The sequence below is a fragment of the Daphnia pulicaria genome, chromosome 6, assembly GCF_021234035.1.
Source record: "Daphnia pulicaria isolate SC F1-1A chromosome 6, SC_F0-13Bv2, whole genome shotgun sequence".
In the NCBI taxonomy this organism is placed as follows: Eukaryota; Metazoa; Arthropoda; class Branchiopoda; order Diplostraca; family Daphniidae; genus Daphnia; species Daphnia pulicaria.
In genome coordinates, this window is record NC_060918.1 from 13,202,863 (window position 1) to 13,224,164 (window position 21,302).

The following is a 21,302-nucleotide window of genomic DNA, read 5'->3' on the forward strand; positions in this document are numbered from 1 at the left end:
CTAGGTTATTCAAATTTAATAACTTTTCAATATTATCATCCAGGGCTTCTAAATCAGTTCAAATCGACAATGTCGACTACAACAGCAAACTGATTATGCGCAACGTTCAGCGAGGTGATAGTGGCGAGTACACCATTACGGCCACCAACAGCTCCGGTAGGGACAGTGTCACTGTGACTGTGACCGTCACGGACAAACCTAGCGCACCGGAAGGACCGTTGCAAGTCAGCGATATCCACAACGAGGGCTGCAAGCTCAAATGGAAGAGACCCAAGGACGATGGCGGTGTGCCCATCTCTTATTATCAGGTTGAAAAGCAAGACCCACAGACTGGAATCTGGGTGCCTTGCGGTCGGGCCAACGAAACAGCAGCTGAAGTCAATGGCTTGACTCCAGGCAAGGAGTACAAATTTAGAGTCATGGCCGTAAACACGGAAGGCGAATCCGAGCCACTTGAAACCCTGCAGCCTATCTTAGCCAAAAATCCCTTCGACGAGCCAGGCAAACCAACTGATGTCGTTCCAACCGACTGGGACAAAGATCATGTGGACCTCAAGTGGACAGCTCCGACGTTTGACGGTGGATCACCTATTACAAGCTACATCGTCGAGAAGAAGGACAAGTACGGAGACTGGGAGAAGGCAGCCGAAGTTCCAGCTTCGCAAACCAATGCTCGCGCTCCTGGACTCATCGAGGGCCAAGCCTACGAATTCCGAGTTCGGGCCGTCAACGCGGCTGGTCCCGGTGAGCCAAGTGATGCCACTTTGCCCATCGTGGCCAAGCCACGCAATTTGGCACCCAAGATCGACCGCTCAACTTTAGTCCCCGTGAAAATCAAGGCCGGCCAATCATTCAGTTACGACGTGAATGTAAGTGGCGAACCAGCTCCCACAACAAAATGGGCACTTCGCAGCAAAGAAGTCAAAGCGGCTGATCACATCAAGATTACCGCAGTCGATTACAATACTAAACTGCAAGTCCGAATGGCTACCCGGGCCGATTCCGGTGTGTTCACCATTTCGGCTGAGAACGTCAACGGAAAAGATTCTGCCGATGTGGATGTCATCGTCATTGACAAACCTGGAACTCCAGGAGGACCTCTCAAGGCCAGCAATGTCCACGCCGATGGTTTGACACTTGACTGGAATCCACCAGCTGACGATGGAGGCATCCCAGTCGATCACTACTTGGTCGAGAAAATGGATGAGGCTACCGGACGGTGGGTGCCGGCCGGTCAAACAACTGGACCTAAAACGAAGTTCGATGTAGACGGCCTGACACCGGGACACAAGTACAAATTCCGTGTCCGCGCTGTGAACAAACAAGGAAAATCTGATCCGCTGACGACGGCACAAGCCATCGAAGCTAAGAATCCATTTGAAGAACCGGGCAAACCGGGCATGCCAGAAATTACCGACTACGACTCTGACTTTGTCCAGCTTGCATGGAAACGTCCCGAAACCGACGGTGGCTCGCCCATCACTGGCTACGTCATCGAGAAAAAGGACAAGTTCAGTGGCGCATGGGAGCCATGCTGCGAAGTGGAAGGTGACGTTAACAGCGGCCGCGTTGGCGATCTCATTGAAGGAGTCCAGTACGAGTTCCGAGTCAAAGCTGTCAATAGAGGCGGACCCGGAGTGCCGAGTGACCCAACACTGCCTCACATTGCCCGTCCAAAGAATCTGCCACCCAAGATTGACCGAGCTCTTTTGGGCGACATTAAAATCCGGGCCGGCCAGACGTTTGATCTGGACGCCAACGTCATCGGCGAACCGCCCCCACGAAAGGAATGGACAGCACGTAACCAGGTTCTTGTGTCTGATTCACGAATCCGTTTGACTGTCGAAGACTACAGCATCAAACTCAGAGTTATGGACACCAAACGAAGCGATACCGGCGTTTACACGTTGACAGCCACCAATATCAACGGCCAAGACACGGCCACAGTCAAGGTGACCATTCTCGACGTCCCATCCGCACCGGAAGGCCCACTGTCGATTATGGACATGACCAAATCAGGTTGCAATCTGCACTGGAGGGCCCCGAAAGATGATGGTGGGTCTGACGTGACACACTACATCGTTGAGAAACAGGATGCGGAGAACATGCGCTGGATTACAGTTGGCGACTGCAAAGGAACGTCTATGCGCGTACCTTTGCTGGAAAACCACGACTACAAATTCCGCGTCCGCGCTGTCAATCGTCAAGGCGAGTCGTTGCCACTGAACACGACATCCACGGTAACGGCCAAAGATCCTTACGAACGACCCGATAAGCCCGGAGCACCGGAACCCACCGACTGGGACAAGAACCACGTCGACTTACAATGGACTCCACCCAAGAAGGATTGCGGCACGCCCGTCACAGGCTACATCATCGAGAAACGCTCAAAATTCGGCATCTGGGAGAAGGCGGTCGAAGTGGCCGGCTCCCAAACCAAAGCTCGAGTACCAGACTTGACCGAGGGAGAGGAGTACGAGTTCCGCGTGACTGCCGTTAACAAGGCCGGCGTCGGCGATCCTAGTGACGCTTCGGCACCCATCATCGCTCGTGCTCGATTCTTGGCTCCACAACTTGACAAATCCTTCCTTGAGGATTTGGTTGTTCGTGCTGGCCAACGCATCGCTTACAATCTCCCGTACCAGGCGGCACCGAAACCGACGGTGCGCTGGCAAGTGAACGGCAAGGCTGTCAATCCCGAGGACAGTCGCGTTCACATGGCCACATACGAGCGCCAGATCCTGTTCGAAATCCCGTTCTCGTTACGCTCCGATACTGGCAAGTATACAGTCACCCTGGAGAATAACCTGGGCAACGTGTCGGCCACTGCTAATGTAACGGTTCTGGACCGACCGTCCGCTCCTGAGGGACCACTCCTGGTCAGCAACGTCAAGAAAGATGGTTGCGTCCTGTCGTGGAGATTGCCGCTGGACGACGGAGGTGCGCCAATCACCCACTACATCATCGAGAAAATGGACACATCGCGTGGAACGTGGGCGGAATCTGCTGTTGCATCCAGCACCACCTGCGAAGTCACCAAACTGGTTCACATGAAGGAATATTATTTCCGCGTCAAGGCGGTCAACAGCATCGGCGAGTCTGATCCGCTGGCCACCGCCAACAGCATCATCGCCAAAAATGCTTTCGACGAACCCGACGCTCCCGGCCGTCCGAACGTGGTTGACTGGGACAGTAATTATATCGATCTTGAATGGAAGCCGCCGGCGAACGATGGTGGATCACCAGTCATCGGCTATGTCATCCAGAAGAAAGAAAAAGGATCGCCATTCTGGCAGAACGCTGCCCAGGTCAATGGAAAGGAATGCAAAGGACGAGCTCCGGAGCTTGTCGAAGGCACCGAGTACGAATTCCGCATCATTGCCATCAATGCGGCCGGCAACAGCCAACCGAGTGAGCCATCTGATTTGGTGATGGCCCGTCCACGCCATTTGGCTCCCAAGATCAAAACTCCGCTTCGCGAAATCCGCATCAAGGCCGGCACCATCTTCCACGTCGACATCAACTACGTGGGCGAACCTTCTCCGGACGTTGAATGGACGTGTGATGGCCGCCAATTGAAGACGGACGAGCGTGCCACAATTACGGCCATCGGCTACCACACGATTGTGCACATTGTCAATACGAAGCGCAGTGATTCGGGTGAATTGCATTTGCGTCTGAGCAACGAATCGGGCACCGATGAAGGATCCTTCCTCTTGGTCGTCATGGACCGACCAGGACCACCGACTGGACCACTCGAGTACGAAGAGATCACCAGTTCGAGCGTCACGCTGTCGTGGAAACCACCGAAAGACCAGGGTGGTAGCGACATCACCGCTTACGTCATCGAGAAGCGCGATCTGACTCACGGTGGCGGTTGGGTACCGGCCGTTAACTATGTCGACCCGCGCTATACACACGCCACTGTGCCCCGTCTGATGGAGGGAACCAAATACGAATTCCGTGTCATGGCCGAGAATGTCCAAGGACGTTCAGATCCACTCGACACCGACAAGCCCATCGTGGCCAAAAACCAATACGACGTGCCGGGCCGTCCAGGTCGCCCTGATGCCCTCGACACTGACAAGGATCACATCAAAATCCGTTGGTCCCCACCACACAGCAACGGCGGCTCGCCTATCGTCGGCTACGACGTCGAGCGCCGCGATCTTCGCGGTGGCCGCTGGATTAAAGTCAACCGCGATCCTGTTCGGCTGAACGAGTTCAATGACGACAAAGTCCAGGATGGTCACCAATACGAGTACCGCGTCATCGCCATCAACGCCGCCGGTCCTGGCAAGAGCAGCGAAGCGTCTCATCCATTCACTGCCAAACCCATGCGCGAGAAACCGCGTTTACACCTGGACAAATTGAACAGTCGCCGAATCAAGGTGAAGGCTGGCGAGCCCATCAACGTCGAAATTCCGCTGTCGGGCGCTCCCACACCTACCGTCGAATGGACCAAACAGAACAAGGCCATCTCGGACAACCGCATAGTCACCGACACCCAAAACGACCGCACCAAGTTGTACGTCTCGTCGTCGAAACGCACCGACGCCGGAAAGTACCAAGTATCTGCACACAACGCCCACGGCAAGGATAGCGCCGAGTTGGAAGTCTTGGTCGTTGACAAGCCGGGACCGCCCAACGGCCCGCTCACTTACACCAACGTGTCGGCTGAAGGAATCACGCTCAACTGGAAAGCACCTCTGGACGACGGAGGCTCGGAGATCACTGGTTACATCATTGAGAAAACCGACGCCTTGTCGGAGAACTGGCGACCACTTCCGGGCTACTGCCCAAGTGTCAGCTTCACTGTCAAGACCGGATTGGAAGACGGCAAGCGTTACGTCTTCCGCGTGCGTGCCGAGAATGCTTACGGTCTTTCGGAACCGTTGACCGGCAAGCCTGTGGCCGCTAAGAGTCCGTTCGACCCGCCCGATGCACCCGACCAGCCGAAGATCGTGTCGTACACGCCCAACAGCTGCACGTTGCTGTGGGATCCACCCGCTTTCACTGGCGGCCGTCCCGTCACCGGCTATTACATTGAGAAACGTGATCGTGGTGGCGAGTGGTTGCGTGTAAACCAATACCCGACGCCCAACACGACTCACATGGTGACTAACTTGACTGAAGGCAACCGTTATGAATTCCGCATTGTTGCGGTCAACGACGCCGGACCGGGCAAACCCAGTCGCTCAACCGAACCTTTGGTGGCTCGAATCCAGAAATTCGCACCAGACGCTCCTGACGCGCCAAAACTGGACCGCGTTTTCAGAAACAGTGTCGCACTCTCGTGGCGCCCGCCTCTCAACGACGGCGGCATGCGCATTAAAGGATACAACGTCGAAAAGAAACTCAAGAGCGCCACCGAATGGGAAGAAGCCAATTCCCTTTTGGTTACTGAAACGAATTACACGGTAAGTTTGGTCGACTGGACATTTTCACTTTATTATCGATTACTAATTGCGTATCATTTTTTGGTTGTTGATGAAGGTTTCCGGCTTGGTTGAGGGCGAAGAGTACCATTTCCGTATCATCGCTTTCAACGAAGTTGGTCCATCACCACCCAGTCGTGCGTCACCCACTGTCAAGGTGGAAGAGCAGGCCGACCGGCCCCACATCGACCTCGGCTCAATGCGCGACATCACCGTACGAGCCGGCGAAGATTTCTCCATCATGGTGCCTTACCGCGCTTTCCCCAAACCGACGGCGTCTTGGTTCGCCAACGATGTCGTACTCGACGAAACAGACGTCCGAGTCCACAGTCAAGTGATGGACGAATACGCCACAATTGTGGTGAAAAATTCGCAGCGCAAAGACACGGGGCCGTACAAATTGCAACTGCGCAACAACGCCGGTTTCGACTCGGTCACCGTCTACGTCCGCGTTTTGGATCGTCCTTCTCCTCCGCTCAACTTGCACGCCGAGGACTTTGCCGGTGACAGCCTCACGCTCGTCTGGCAACCGCCGAAAGATAACGGCGGCGCCGAGGTGACCAACTACGTTGTAGAGAAGAAGGAGCCGCGTTCACCGACGTGGTCTCGAGTCAGCGGCTACGTGGTCGCCACCTCTTCTAAGGTGCGTGGACTAGTAGTCGGCCGTGACTACGAATTCCGCGTCATGGCTGAGAACCAGTACGGAACGTCGGAGCCGACGACCACCGAAGAACCCATCAAGGCCAAGCACTCTTTCAATGTTCCCGGAGCTCCTGGCATGCCCCGCTCCTTGGAAACCACTGCAGATTCCATCACTATTGTCTGGACGAGGCCACGATACGACGGCGGATCCAGCGTCACCGGATACGTCGTCGAGCGTCGTTCTTGCCGCGAAGACAAATGGACGAAAGCTTCGCATGCGGTGGTTACTGAGCTCACCCTGCGCGTCATCAACTTGACGGAAAATCACGAATACGAGTTCCGAGTGGCCGCACTCAATGCAGCCGGCCAAGGACCGTGGAGTGACAACTCGGACCCCATTTGCTGCCAGCCGGCTCTCTGCGCTCCAAAGATCACCAGCGATTTGAGCATCCGCGATATGACGGTCATTGCCGGAGAGGAGTTCACCATTACCGTACCGTTCAACGGCAGCCCGACGCCGAAACCGTCGTGGAACATCAACAACGAAGAAGTTATCCAAGATGATCGAATCCGATTCGAGACTTCTGCCACGGCCACCATCTATCTCAACCGTTGTGCCAAGCGTAGCGATACTGGAAAGTACACGATCCGCTTGACCAACACTGAAGGTAGCGATTCGGCCTCATGCCGCGTACTGGTCGTTGGTAAACCTGGCGCTCCGTTGGCTCCGCTGGACGTTTCCGATGTCACCCCTGAAACCTGCACTCTGACGTGGCGCCCACCGTCCGACGACGGCGGCTCGCCCATCTCCAATTACATCGTCGAACGTATGGACGTCTCGGTCGGTGTCTGGATGAAGATCAGCTCGTTCGTCCGTGGTTGTTCGTACAACGTCTTCAGCCTGGAAACCAACCGCAGGTACCTGTTCCGCGTCCGCGCTGAAAACCAATACGGAGTCAGCGATCCGCTGGAGAGCGACGAACCCATCACGGCCAAATTCCCGTTCACAATTCCCGAGCCACCGGGACAACCGCGCGTCTCCGACAGCGGCTCGGATAGCGCCACGTTGACCTGGGAACGACCACGCTACGACGGAGGATCCAAGATCCAAGGCTACCAAATTGAACGCCGTGATCTACAAGAAGATCGTGATTGGCTTATCGTCAACGACTACCTCGTCAAGGACGCCACTTACGTGGTGCACAACCTTCTGGTTAGTCACGAGTACGAGTTCCGCGTTCGTGCCAAGAATGCCGCAGGCATGAGCAAACCCTCGCCGGCCTCTTCCCGGTTCAAGACCAAAGGCAAATTTACCGTGCCGGCTCCACCAGGTATACCACAGGTTATCAAAGTGGGACGCACCTACGTCGACCTTAAATGGGAACCACCAGTATCGGATGGTGGTAGCCGAATCACAGGTAAATCATTCGTTAACCGATTTTTATTTTCTAAAATTCCATTGTTAATTCTTTTATTATTATTTGATTAAAACAGGTTACCTCATCGAAAAACGTGAGGTCGGTGGTGCTTTCTGGGTTCGTTGCAACGACTACAACGTCATCTCCTGCGAATTCACCGTCAATAATTTGACCGAGGGACAGGACTACGAGTTCCGCGTTTCTGCCATCAACGCCGCTGGAAAGAGCGAGCCGAGCACTTGCGCTTCGGCCATCAAAGTCCGCGAATTGACCGGTGGCGAGAAACCTCAATTCATTCGTCCGCTAGTCAGTAAAGGTGTGCCGATGGGACGCAAAGTTGTTTTCGAGTGCGAAGCAACTGGCATCCCATGCCCGCGCAGCCGCTGGATGAAAAATGGTCGCGAAGTTGTCGTAGGAGGTCGCATCCACACCGAAGAACGTGACGGTCTCTTCCGTCTCATCATTTCCGAATTGTGGGAGGTCGATGAGGGAGAATACAGTTGCGAGGCCAGCAACATGGGTGGCTCGGTTAGCTGCTCAGCCCGGCTGAAAATTGGCAATCCACCGCGCATCGATCGATTGCCCGGAGACCTCTACCTACCCGAAGGAGACAACACCAAAATCAAGATTTACTTCTCCGGAGATCAACCGATGGACGTATCACTGACCAAGGATGGACACGAAATTGTTGAAACGGTGCGCATCAAGTACACCGTCTTCGATGAGTACCTCATCATCTTCATCAAGGAGACGACGAAAAGCGATGCCGGCCAGTACACGTTGCGAGTCAAGAACGATAGCGGCGACGTATCAGCTTCTTTCACTGTTTATATTACCGGTGTGCCCGGGGCACCAATTGGCCCACTCGAGGTCTCTGATATCACCCAGCACAAGTGCACTCTCAACTGGAAGTCACCAACTTACGATGGTGGCAAGAAAATTACGCACTATGTCGTCGAACGTCACGATACAAGTCACACTCACTGGATCTGTGTCTCATCCCAGTGCAAGGACACAACCTTCACCGTCCAGGGTTTGACTGAGGGACAAGAATACCTGTTCCGAGTCATGGCTGCCAACGAGAACGGCATGGGACCTGCGTTGGAAGGCGTCAATCCTATTAAAGCCAAAGCTCCATACGATCCACCAACTGCACCTGGTACACCTAACGTCACGGAAGTTGGCAAGGACTTTGCCCACCTTTCGTGGGACAAACCCGAGTCGGACGGCGGAGCCAGGATACAGGGTTACTGGATAGACAAGCGTGAGGCTGGAAGTTCCACATGGCAACGAATCAACCTCACTTTGTGTTTGACGGCGCAAATCAACGTTAGCAACCTCGTCGAGGACCGACAGTACGAATTCCGCGTCTTGGCACAAAACGAAGCCGGCCTTTCGCCACCGTCGATGGCCTCGACGTCAGTGCGCATCAAGGATCCAAATGCCGCCAGCCCGCCAGAGATTTTGACACCGCTGAGAAACGTCCTTGGCCTGGAGAACCGCAACGTCCAATTTCAGTGTACCATCCTTGGAAATCCATTGCCCAGCATCACCTGGTTCAAGGGCATGCGCGAGATTAGCCACAGTTCGAAATACAGCACCCGAAAAGAAGGCGACACCTACTTTTTGGTGGTCAACGATGTTTTCGGTAAGTTCTTCATACGGTTTGAACGATTTCATTCTCATTTTCTAATTTTTTCTATTGGGCGAATCTTCCAGGTGAAGACGCCGACGAGTACGTCTGCCGAGCTGTAAACAAGGCAGGAGCCAAGTCCACTCGCGCCGAATTGATCATCAAAACTGTACCGAAGATCAATGTGCCACCACGATTCCGAGACACGGCCTTCTTTGACAAGGGCGAGAACGTGGTTGTCAAAATCCCGTTCACCGGCAACCCCCGCCCGAAAGTCGTTTGGTCGCGTGAGGGAGAAACCATCGAAAGCGGGGCCCATTATCACGTCGAAGTCAAAGAAAGACACGCCATTCTCACCGTCCGTGACGTCACCCAGCTCGACAGTGGCCCGTATCGTTTGGTGGCCGAGAACGAACTGGGCATGGATTCCGTCATCATTAAATTGCAGATTAGCGATCGTCCGGAACCCCCTCGTTTCCCGACCGTCGAAAATGTCGGTGCCGATTCGCTGAGCCTAACTTGGAAGCCGCCGACGTGGGACGGTGGCAGTGCCATCACGAACTATATCGTCGAGAAGCGTGAACACCCGATGAGCAGCTGGATCCGCGTCGGGCCTACCCGCTTCTGCGCCATCAACGCGACGGCGCTGAGCCCCGGTCACAGCTACGAGTTCCGTATCTACGCCGAGAACGTGTATGGAAGGAGTGACGCCAGTGACGTGACTCCACTCGTCCAAACAAAAGGTGGCGACAAGAAGGAACACAAGCGTCGCCAATATCAAGTGGACGAGACGGGCAAACGCATTCGTGGCACCGCCGAAGGAAAGGTCAACGACTACGACCAGTATGTTGTCGACATCTACTCCAAGTACGTGCCCCAGCCGGTCGACATCAAGACGACAAGTGTATACGACTTGTACGATATCCTGGAAGAAATTGGAACGGGCGCTTTCGGTGTTGTGCATCGTTGTCGCGAGCGCAAGTCGGGCCAGATCTTCGCAGCCAAATTTATTCCCGTGTCACAAGCCGTCGAAAAGGAACTTATTCGAAAGGAGATCGACATCATGAACCAGTTACACCACCCCAAACTCATCAATTTGCACGACGCCTTCGAGGACGACGATGAAATGGTTCTCATTTACGAGTTCTTGTCGGGAGGTGAGCTGTTCGAGCGAATCACTGCCGAAGGCTACACCATGTCCGAGGCTGAGGTCATCAACTACATGCGACAAATTTGCGAGGCAGTCAAACACATGCACGAGAAGAACATTATCCACTTGGACGTCAAGCCGGAAAACATCATGTGTGTGACCAAGAACAGTACCATCGTCAAGTTGATCGATTTCGGATTGGCCACAAAGCTTGACCCCAACCAACTGGTTAAGATTTCCACTGGAACGGCAGAATTCGCCGCTCCAGAGATCGTCGAACGGGAACCTGTTGGTTTCTACACAGACATGTGGGCCGTCGGTGTTCTTGCCTACGTTCTTCTAAGTGGTCTCTCACCTTTTGCCGGCGAGAACGACATTGAAACGCTCAAGAACGTCAAGGCCTGCGACTGGGACTTTGATGGGGAAGCCTTCGCCACCGTCTCTGAAGAAGGCAAGGATTTCATCCGCCATCTCCTTACCAAGAACAAAGAGAAGCGCATGACGGCTCACGAATGTCTACTTCACCCATGGCTCCTGGGTGATCACAGCGAGTTGTCCGTCACCATCTCTTCGTCCCGCTACTTTGCCATGCGCGACAGGCTTCGCGCCAAATATCCTGGCTGGGAAGACTACTTGGTGCCCATCGGACGATTCTCCGAGTACAGCTGCCTCCGCAAATTGCTGATTGAGCGATATCGCATCCACGAGTATGCCTTTGACCGACGCGAGGCAGCTCCTCGCTTCGTCATCCGGCCAAAGTCCGCTTTCGCCTATGAGGGACAGAGCGCCAAATTCTACTGTCGCATCATCGCCGTGGCGCCACCGACCGTTAGTTGGACGCACAACAACAGCGAGCTTAAGCAGAGCGTCAAGTTCATGAAGCGATACGCAGGAGATGACTTCACATTCGTCATTAATCGAGTCAAGTTGGAAGATCGTGGCGAATACATTATCCGAGCTGTCAATCACTACGGTGTCAGGGAGGAGCCCATCTTCCTCAACGTACAACGTGAGTTTCATTTGATTTCTCTTATATCCTTTAATCTATTTAATTGCATCATTCTGTGTTGCCATTTGTACATTTCAATACTCAGCCGGGCATATTAATTTAATGCAATCAAATCCGTTTTGACTCTCTAGCGCTGCCAAAAGAAACGCCGCAGTACAAACCGGATATTACCCCGCTTCGACGACGAAAGCCACTCGAGTACCAATTGTGGCAGGACGAGCGCGATTCCGTACCAACTTTCACTTTTCTGCTACGACCTCGTGTCATTCAGTTGCATCAAACGTGCAAACTTTTGTGCTGCCTCAGCGGCCGACCTACACCTACGGTAATAACCAATTTGATTTACCCATAAATCTATTCACCACTAGTCAACAGATTAAACCTAAACTGTCGTTTTGTTTTTATTTACCTTTCCTATAATCGTTATTAGGTCAAGTGGTTTAAAGACAAACGAGAGCTATCGAAGTACGATTATACCATGACGCACTCTGATGGTGTTGTGACGATGGAAATTGCAAACTGCAAAGTTGAAGATTCTGGTAACTATCGATGCGTCGCCACCAACGCCATGGGTCAGGACGAAACTTCCTGTGTGGTCATCGTCGAAGGCAAGCCACTAATTTAAGTCTTTCTATGCTAGTTCATCTCGCTCTTTATATTTCTTTTTTTACCTCACTACGAATTGTCGATGAAATTACGCATGCATTCATGCATTCTAGTACATTGCGTTGAAACTATTTTAAATATTTCACACATCATACTGTAGATTTGAAATTTTAAATGAAATGATAAAGCTTAAAAAATAATTACAAAATATTAAATCAAATTGTACGATCAAAAACATCTCTGATTTAAATTTTCAGTTACAAATAATCGATGCCTGACGAGCATATATAGTAACATGTAACAAAAAAATTAAACAAAAACAAATATACAAAAAATAACTATTCAAATCTTCCACTAATCTAAATTTCTTAAATTTTTAACTTATCTAAAACTTGCCCTCTCACTTGGTAATAATTGCTGTCAACCCAATAAAGGTGTACACGTGTCAACAGATCAAGCCGACTTGGTCAACAACTTGCTCCGCTCTGGAGGTAATTGGAAAACTTGAAGGCTAAAGCAATTTTGCTCTTTCGTGCGAAAAACCAGAATGAATTTACATTCCTGGCTCAGCATTGTCGTTACAAAACGCCAAAACGCGAAAGCATGTCAAAAGAAAAATGTGCTTAGTGGATGCATGACCACTTTTGTGTACAGCATTTGCCCGGTTTTCGTTTGTACAGCTGATTTATGTTGAAGCGCTTCCTGAAAATAATAAATGTGTTATTCTAGATCGGCGATACGTTGAAAATAAATCTACCACCCGCACTCAAGAGTCTTATAGGTAAGGTCGAAATTTTTGGAATAAATGTGTTAATCTTATCTATGTTTCTTCACTTTCTCTCAAGTTCGCAAAGCCACTCGTCAACTACGAATCATGTGTCAAGTTCTCAATATCAGTCATCCAGTACGTCTAATCAGTTGAGCTCCAGCACCCACGTATCATCATCCCGTGAAACTTACAGCAGCCAGGTAAGCGCGTGAGACATTCATCCCATTTTTTAATCTTACAAATTCCATACGATGCCTGAAATCATTCATTAATACTTAAGTGAAATCGAGTGAAATAATGGGTTAATAAAATTATGTAATAATGTTTTCTAAAATACTTCAGTCAACCTCTGTGGATACAACCAGCTCTAAACGGCAGCAGAAAGTTTACGGAGGGAGCGCAACTTCTCGTTCTCGCACAGCAACAAAAGATTTAGAATGTGAGAATCTTGATGTTTACTATTCTGTGACGTTCTCATCATAACTTCTCTCTTGTTAATAATAGTACCACCTTCGGATGCACTGATGTGCCAACCAAAGTTCGTGAAGCCGTTGAGTGAAATGACAATTAAGGATGGAGAAGCGCTAAAACTAGCATGCATAGTCAAAGGCGATCCTGATCCTAATGTTACCTGGTTGAAAAACGGCGACGTAATTGAAATTATTTTGTCCACTAAAATATCCTTTTGATGCATTTTTATGTTAAAAACATAATGCTCTTATCACAGTTACTAAGCTCCTCGGACATTTTGGACCTTAAGTACCGAAATGGAACGGCTACTCTTTCCATCAATGAAGTTTATCCGGAAGACGAAGGCTTGTATACCTGCAAAGCCAAAAACACACTCGGAGAGACAGAAACTACTTGTCGCTTGACTGTGCAAAGTAAATCTTATCACACTTGCCATAAACAATATTCTACGAACTCTTATTAAAATTATGTTTATTTTGTTTTCTGTCAGCGTCTGAAAAAGCTTGTCACAGGACAACAGGTAAAGAAAGAGCTCCGCGAATTATTGAACACGTCTCCTCGAAAACAGTGAACGACGGAGAGTCTGTTACTCTTCAATGTCGGGTTACAGCAGCCACCAAATTCGACGTGATTTGGTTGCATAATGAAAAGGAAATCAAACCAAGCAAAGATTTTGAATACGATCGTCTTGGTGATGTGTGCAAATTAAAGATCGCTGAAATATTTCCCGAAGATGCTGGAACCTACACATGCGAAGTTTTCAATGATGTTGGTGAAGCATTCAGTTCCTGCACACTGTTGGTCGTTGGTATGTTTCTCTATTGTGTTAGCTATTAAATTGGAACCCACCTTCTGATTTGTTCTCTGTCTTTACAGTTCCGACTGAAGAAGTCAAAAGCCCCACCTTTAAAATTTTCCCGCAATCAATCACCATTGCGCAAGGTCAAGCAGCCACATTCACGTGCGAAACGGACAAGGCGCCTACCAAAGGTTATTTTTCTCTATCTTAATAGACATTTAAATTCATTAAAACTGAAATTTAAAATAATTTTTTTTCATGTTTAGTAACGTGGATTAAAGATGGTCAACCTCTCGAGGCGTCGACCAAGAATGCTCAGAGTGTCGATGGAAAGAAACGTTTCAAATTAGAAGTGTCAAATGTAACCACAGCTGATGTTGGCCAGTACGGAGTAACTGTCGTTGGAAAGAAGTGTGAAACATCTGCTTCTTTTTCGCTCAATGTAACTGCGACTGAACTATGAAAAGCTGATAAAACATGCTCGACAAAGGAGTAATTACGATCGATATGTTTTCAAAAATTATGCGCACGTAACTTGATTTCATCTTTAAAACATGTTTTTATTTTCAAAGCTTCTTTGCTTTTGTGCTGTTCCCTATCGCTGCATTTTAACCGCCTTATAAAGAAGTGCGCTTTCAACTGGGTCTGATCGGTGTTCGATGATTAAGAATGTTAAGAAGATATTTGTCTGTTTTCTTGTTCCTAGCTGCTGCCAATGATCTACTAGTCAGGTAACGTGACAACACTATGTTGATCGTATTTAGTCGAGCTTGTCGTTTATTGATTCAATTATTGAAGTTTTCAAAGCTGCAATCTCCCTGGCTGTAATAAACAAGTTATGGCGTTCCCTCTTTATTCTTGCAATGTTTTTCTTCCTCTTTATCTTAGCAATATAAGTTTTATCATTGATTCAGAAAAATATTTTTAAAAAATTAACAGACAAACGCGAGATTTTTTTATTCAAATAATACTAAAAATTCTCTAGATTTTTTTCATTTTTATTTTAAAAATACGAAGGAAGCTGAGTAGTGATTAAAGGCGAAGGATTTTTCTGAGAGGGAATACGAGATCAATATTAAATTAATAAGTCAATAACTATCTAGAGATCCCCAGGGATTTGCATTTGCGTTTGCATTCCACCTAAACCGGTTTCACTGTCGGGGTCACGACCAAGTGTCACAGGATCGGGTAAACGAACCAACATAAATTGACCCAACACGTCCTGTAGAATTGAAATACAAATAGGGTCCACGCACGTAAAATACAATTTTTTTGTTTTTATCTGGTCTAGAGTAATTTTTCACGGGGATAATTTTTTCGAGAGGTTTGTTACCTCGAAAAAATTCATTTCGCGAGTTAAGTTTAAAGTTGTATTTGGCTCCTCCTTCTCAAATTTGGCTGTTCAGCCATCTTTGGTAGGAGAAGCCTAATTAGGGCCCTAAACAATGCAGACGAATAGCTGTTGAGTCAGTTTTAGTTGTGCTTTTAATAATCGATTGATAGAATTATCGATCAACATCTCGATCGATTATTAAAGGAACTGCGGAGTTTATAAACTCCGCAGTTCCTTTTCCTGAAAAGGAAAGTCTGGTCCCCTCTTTTTTTCATTCTTTCCTTTCCTCCCTTTTCTTCCATCGGGCACGATTTACCCGGAGAGACTATTACCATGCCACATGGGGCGAGCCAAAATAAAATCTCCTGTTCACGGCACCCCTTCACACCGCAACGCGCCGCTAAGGGGTCGGCTTGACCCATACCTTTGGATCTTAATAAGGTCTATGCATATATTTTCCTATATGTTATTAGTTATCTATATTTATTAGTTTCTATATGTATTTAGTCTATATGCAAGATTTCAGCAGCTTTTAGGTTTTCTCGTCACTTGTCCAAAAATAGACAACGAGCCTAAGGCTATTCCAGTCATTACTTTCTTCCCACCTTTCGCTTTGATCCTAGCCCCCTAAATTTAAGTAAAAAACCAAACACAGTTTCCCGATATATGGATAGGTGGCTTAAAACAAAAAAAAACGCTGTTTGGATTTTTTTGTAGGGTACTGTACAAGGTGGATAGCATGGTTTGATGGTGCACAGACTAGTATGCGTGGATAACGGCGGGTTTTGTTTATGCAAAGCCATCATGCGTAAAATTAATTCCACGATGATATGGGATTTTCAAGTACCTAAATGAGTAAATAATGCATGAATTTAAGGTGAAACAAAAATTAAGTGGGGACATGATATCTAACCTGGGGTCCATGTAATAGATCAATTGTTGGTTCCTCAGCCGATGCGCCAACCATTTTCCTTGAAATAGACTGGACAGCCGTATATTGGCAAGGATTCAAAGCTGTGTTTTTTTTGGAAGATTTCCTGCGTCCATTTTGAATGCATCCAAGTTATCACTCGGACGAAGAATTGCTTCGCACATAGGGGAAAGCGCTAGCTCGGCGTTGAGAATGAATTGATTGTTTAACTACCGTTTAAAGTGAGGATACTTTACTAACAGTAAAAATTATGTCCAGTTCTTGGGGGACATTTGACATTGTAACCCATAGAAGGAACGATTTTTTTGGGACCTTTTGAGCGCTGACAGGTTTCTAAGAGGCGCGGATCAACTTCATCTATCTCCCACAAATCGTTGATCACCACCAGTTTAGCAACAGCAAAAACTGTCACAGGGGGTTCCTGATATGTGATGTTATCCCTTCAAGTCGGTCAGGAGGAAAACCCCATCTTGCGTGCTGGGTGGCGGTGTGTAGACTTGCTGCAAGGGAGTCACTTTTTGTTTTTTTGAGATCTACCATTAGTTGGTAATCGGGTTTCAAACTTGGCGGTTGCCTTACAATATAACCGCCGTGTTCCTCCCAATTATCAGCATATGTTTGCAAAATGAGTCTTACAAAATTAATCAAACTCATCTTGAGTTGGCGTCAACAACAAACCGGAGTTTTCTGGTATATCTGAAAAAACTGTGTTTGAAGTAAGCATCTTAATTCATAAATATAACTAATCACCGATCAAAGACAGCCTAAAGAACTCTGACTTATCGTCGGATCTGAGGCACATCTCCTTCCAGAACAAACGGGTTTCGCAATAATGTCTCCAATGGTGCCTCATCGTGAAACAAGGCAAGGTCTGGCAATAAACTAAAATTTTACCTCTTCAAGCACCAAGGGATTAACTTTTTTGGAACTCAAATATTCTTCATAACTAATCGTTGGTAAAACGGTATCGTCACCGTCGTCGCTGCTGCACAAATTAACCAATACCACGGAGCACACCATGCTGCTTCTTAACCGGATGATAGCCGTGGATCACTGTGAAGATCACAGTGATCCCACGGTCTTGTCAACGGTTAAACGGCGTTTCGTGCTACTACGTCTCGTGCTACTACTCGTGCTACTCATCATTCAATTCGAAATCAAACAATTAGTTTCGTTACCAAAAAGCAATTAGAAGCTAGAGGAAAAATGAAGAAAAAGCAATCTCCTATTGATTGGAGTGGTAATGACCACCTAAACGCAGCATTGAAAGGTCGACACTGGCTACCCCACACTGGCTTCCCATACGGCCGACACTGGCTACCCGACACTGGCTACCCCCAATTTGCTACCCATTTAATAATAACAAAATAGGTAGGCCGGTAGGCCCGGTTTACCAAAAAATTTTTGCGATTCGTTATAAGAATCGCCAATATTGGCGAACAACTGATAGTAGTTCATCATATACCCCACCTTCCAATTTGCGGCATAGTGAAACTGGAGAACTGAGGCAGCGTATCCCAGCGGCAAATGTAGATCTTTTTCTCCATCGCAAGAACGGTTGGTGGAACATTGTGTCTTCGGTAGCCAGAATGGATCCCTTTGCAGCATTATACATTTGTCCAATTCCAATATGACCGTGACCATCAACTTTACTCGCGCCTTGTCTGGAAAATTTGAAAATGATCCAATTGCAATTGGAACTGCCAAACAAGGCGGAGTAAAGTTTGGTGGGAGAACAATCACAGACCAGCACGTAGGCTTGGCTTCTCGGTAACTGCCGACAACTTTTCGTTTTTTTTTAAATGAAATAGACGACATAAAAGTAATTCTAGCGGTTAGTGTCGAAATTCGGCAGTGGAAGTGCTAGATAGGTAGATGGGATGAGGTATTAATTAGAGTACATCGTCAGCCCACTTTCTGCTGTGCACTGATATTAATACCCATTTTGATTTTCGATAAAATTAATTTTCGAAAACTGATATCTGATCAAAGGACTGATTGACTGTGATTGCAGATCATTGGAATTGTAAAATTCTAAGCGTTCTTGTTTCTTACTTCGAGGGGTGAGTTGGACAGATTATCAGATGATTCGAAGAGTGTTGCAATTACTGATTTCAGCATCAGAATATAAACTATTAGGGATCGGGCTAAGTGGGTGGCATCGGTGCCGTCGCCAAAGGTTGTGTGTAAAGAAATTCAAGTTATTAACTGCCGGGCAAATTAAGGATTCTCAAAATTTGTTAATTCGGTATAGCAATGCTCATGACTCAAAATGAAATGAATATCACAATAAACAGACTTTTAAACTGGACGAACATGGTGCAAAATTATTCTTTTTTCCGGGGGGGGGGGGGCATAAGGCGCAAAGTAACGGAAGACTGCCGGCAAAGTGTAGGCAGCGGCAATTTATTAGGATAACCTCCTTTATTTTTGATCCGTAATTGTTTTCGCTGACGGAAGTGGCAATGCAATGCACAGGTTTTTTTCATGTTACCCAAACATATACATATCCCATTGTGATATGTGTATCCACATGTGGTGTAGTTCATCGAAATGTACAGGCTAAGCAATCACTACTGATAATCGCTATAATGAAAATAAAGCTATTTAAATGAAAGTACACTTGATGTTATTCCATTAAAAATTAATGGATTTTTTATAGTGATTGCTTAGCTCAGTGGTTGTAAGAATCAAGGAGAAATAAAAGATTGCAACAATTTTTTTTTCGAATCAGAACGTTTCTATACTAATTGATGAATGATTTGCAAAAAACATGTATTGTTGAAATGACAGTGACAGGAACCTTTGGCCCAAACGTCGAATTATAGAAAGAATGCGAACTTTTCTTTAAAAAACTAAACAAGGGAATCGAGTGACAACACAACAAATAGAAAAGTATGGTAACCTTTCCAAAGAGTACATAACAGCTTATAATAAGCAACAATTAGAATTTTAATAAGAAAGAACCAAAAAAGAACAAAAAAAATGAACATTTTCGAATAAACGGTATATCGCCGCCCTCGGACTTTTCCTAGGTTGCCTCGTGTTCTTGGTCGTAATGGCAGTCGACAGCAACGGTTAGTATATGGTGATGGTGCCTGCCAATACAACCAACATGAATTTAACATAAACGAAAGATTTTGGAGATGAAAAACTAACCACTAACAGCCAATCACAACCAGCAATGATCAGCATTGCTCAACTTAAACATCATTTGGTGGCTCGCCAACAATGTCCAACTGCAAACCACCATCTCCATCGCCCAAACTAGCAAAAAAAAAACACAAACAAACACACATTAATATATATATGTACCCGTAATAGTGAATGTTTGCCGAAAAATTGTTTGAAGAAATGGTGGAGACGTCAGTGTGAAAGGTGAACGAAGGCCCATCCTCGACAGAGACTAACGAGACCACATCGCCAGCTTCAACATATACCGTGTATAGCCATTTAATTTTCACACCGTACGTTGAGAAACGTGCCGGCCATCGTGTAACTCGACAGCCCAATTTTCCCATTCTTAAGCTTTGTCAGCCTGCAGTGCTTTGTTTCTGCGATTCGCTTGTAAACGGACCGTACCGCGATCTCTGGCGGAACAGTCACGTCACACAATAACTGCGTCCGACCTTGACCGATGAAACACCCTCGACCGGCCTATAACATGTGATTCAAGAATCAACCCACAAAAAAAACACGTCAGTCAGCAAATACACGCATAAATTAGCACATAAATAAAAACATAACAAATCACCTAAAATTGCCACACACCTGCGTGAGACCAAATATAAACTCACCTCAAAGGAATTTGTGTGGAATGTTGCGGTGAGTTCCACACCAGCCAACCGAATAGCACATTGTCGGGCAGTGCAATAGCCATCAAATATAAAAAAAATTCCCTATCGTAAATGGCGTCGACGATTCAAACCAAGTCACACTCTCGAAAAAGACACAATCAAGTTCTGCACGAGGCAACACGAACAAACGAATAGAATTAGAGAAACGAACAAACGTCGAGGCTGACCATCCAAAATGGCTACTGCGGTAAGACTGGCGAATATGTGGGCATAATGTGATAATGCCCTTCACATCGAATTAGGGGTAGGGTGATATAAAATAATAGAAAAGGTCGCTTTGTAAGGGGCAAGAAAAGCGCCACCTGTAACTTCCACGTGGAAAGGGATGGGATAAAAGTTTCGACTCTGCTTGACTTCTGGGCAAGACAAGACAACAAATAAAACAAATGACGATCGGGCGCCCATTTTCATATCGCGACTCTTCAACAAAACATGGAATAGGAAAGCAATAGACATTTCATAAATTTCATGTTTTTTTAATATTGAAAAGGAAAGTTCAAACATTAAACACTGCATTCTGCCCGTCATTTTTCAAAAATGTAAAAGATTTTAATTCAATCTAATCAGCAAAAACAAAATGGCAAGACCATTACTTACAGTAAATGACTGTAAAAAGATTTTCTGCTTGTTTTCCAGGAATGAGAAGGGAATGGTCAATTGAAAATTTTGAAAGCACAGTCTCTGCAGAAGTTTATTCCATCAGCCCATTCTTATTGGATAAATGGTTTTTCTATGAGACCCAGCAAATGGAATGTGTCAGTTTAAATTTTACCTCTCACAAATAAAAAAAAAAACAGTCTGTTGTTAGACGTCCTACATTCTGTGAGAATGAACTAGTCAAATCAAGTGTCTTTATTACTTTTTACTTGCACTTTTTAATTACCTTGAGCAGCGCAATGACGAGACACCAATTCTTGGAGATGAAGAGGAAGCCTATTTCCGTCGTACCGAATTCCCTTCCGACCGATAACTTGTGCACAGTAGCAAGACAATGGGAAAACGGTGCGTGATACCGAATGTAGATATGGGCTGATTGACTTGTCTTCGGCGGTGACTCTTTCCACATTTCGCTTCAAGACATCGAGAACAGTTTTACCATCATTTGCGGCCATGTCAAGATATGTACCTGTGTCAACCAGAGTCTTGAACATGGACATGTTAAGTTCCCACTTAATGTCGTCGTTGTCGGCCATAAGGTGAAGCGGAGTTCGTCCGTTCTGGTCGATGGCGTTAGGGTCAGCTCCAA

The 21,302-nt window shown here is 47.2% G+C and overlaps 1 protein-coding gene across 11 annotated transcripts in view; it reads left to right on the forward strand.

Moving 5' to 3' along the window:
- Positions 1-14,790, forward strand: part of LOC124344316 (twitchin-like) — a 44,860-nt gene extending 30,070 nt beyond the window's left edge. For 10 of the 11 annotated variants that reach the window (XM_046797819.1, XM_046797820.1, XM_046797821.1 and 7 more), the window contains 15 exons: positions 44-5,420; positions 5,497-7,498; positions 7,575-9,146; positions 9,218-11,290; positions 11,422-11,615; positions 11,721-11,898; positions 12,331-12,387; positions 12,626-12,677; positions 12,742-12,865; positions 13,008-13,104; positions 13,170-13,315; positions 13,393-13,549; positions 13,627-13,944; positions 14,013-14,126; positions 14,202-14,790. In XM_046797819.1, coding sequence (XP_046653775.1) covers positions 44-5,420; positions 5,497-7,498; positions 7,575-9,146; positions 9,218-11,290; positions 11,422-11,615; positions 11,721-11,898; positions 12,331-12,387; positions 12,626-12,677; positions 12,742-12,865; positions 13,008-13,104; positions 13,170-13,315; positions 13,393-13,549; positions 13,627-13,944; positions 14,013-14,126; positions 14,202-14,398 — 12,658 coding nt within the window. In that variant the 3' untranslated portion in view covers positions 14,399-14,790. The remainder of the gene's footprint in view (positions 1-43; positions 5,421-5,496; positions 7,499-7,574; positions 9,147-9,217; positions 11,291-11,421; positions 11,616-11,720; positions 11,899-12,330; positions 12,388-12,625; positions 12,678-12,741; positions 12,866-13,007; positions 13,105-13,169; positions 13,316-13,392; positions 13,550-13,626; positions 13,945-14,012; positions 14,127-14,201) is intronic. The other variant, XM_046797824.1, reaches the window with a different exon arrangement.
- Positions 14,791-21,302: the final 6,512 nt, after the last annotated feature.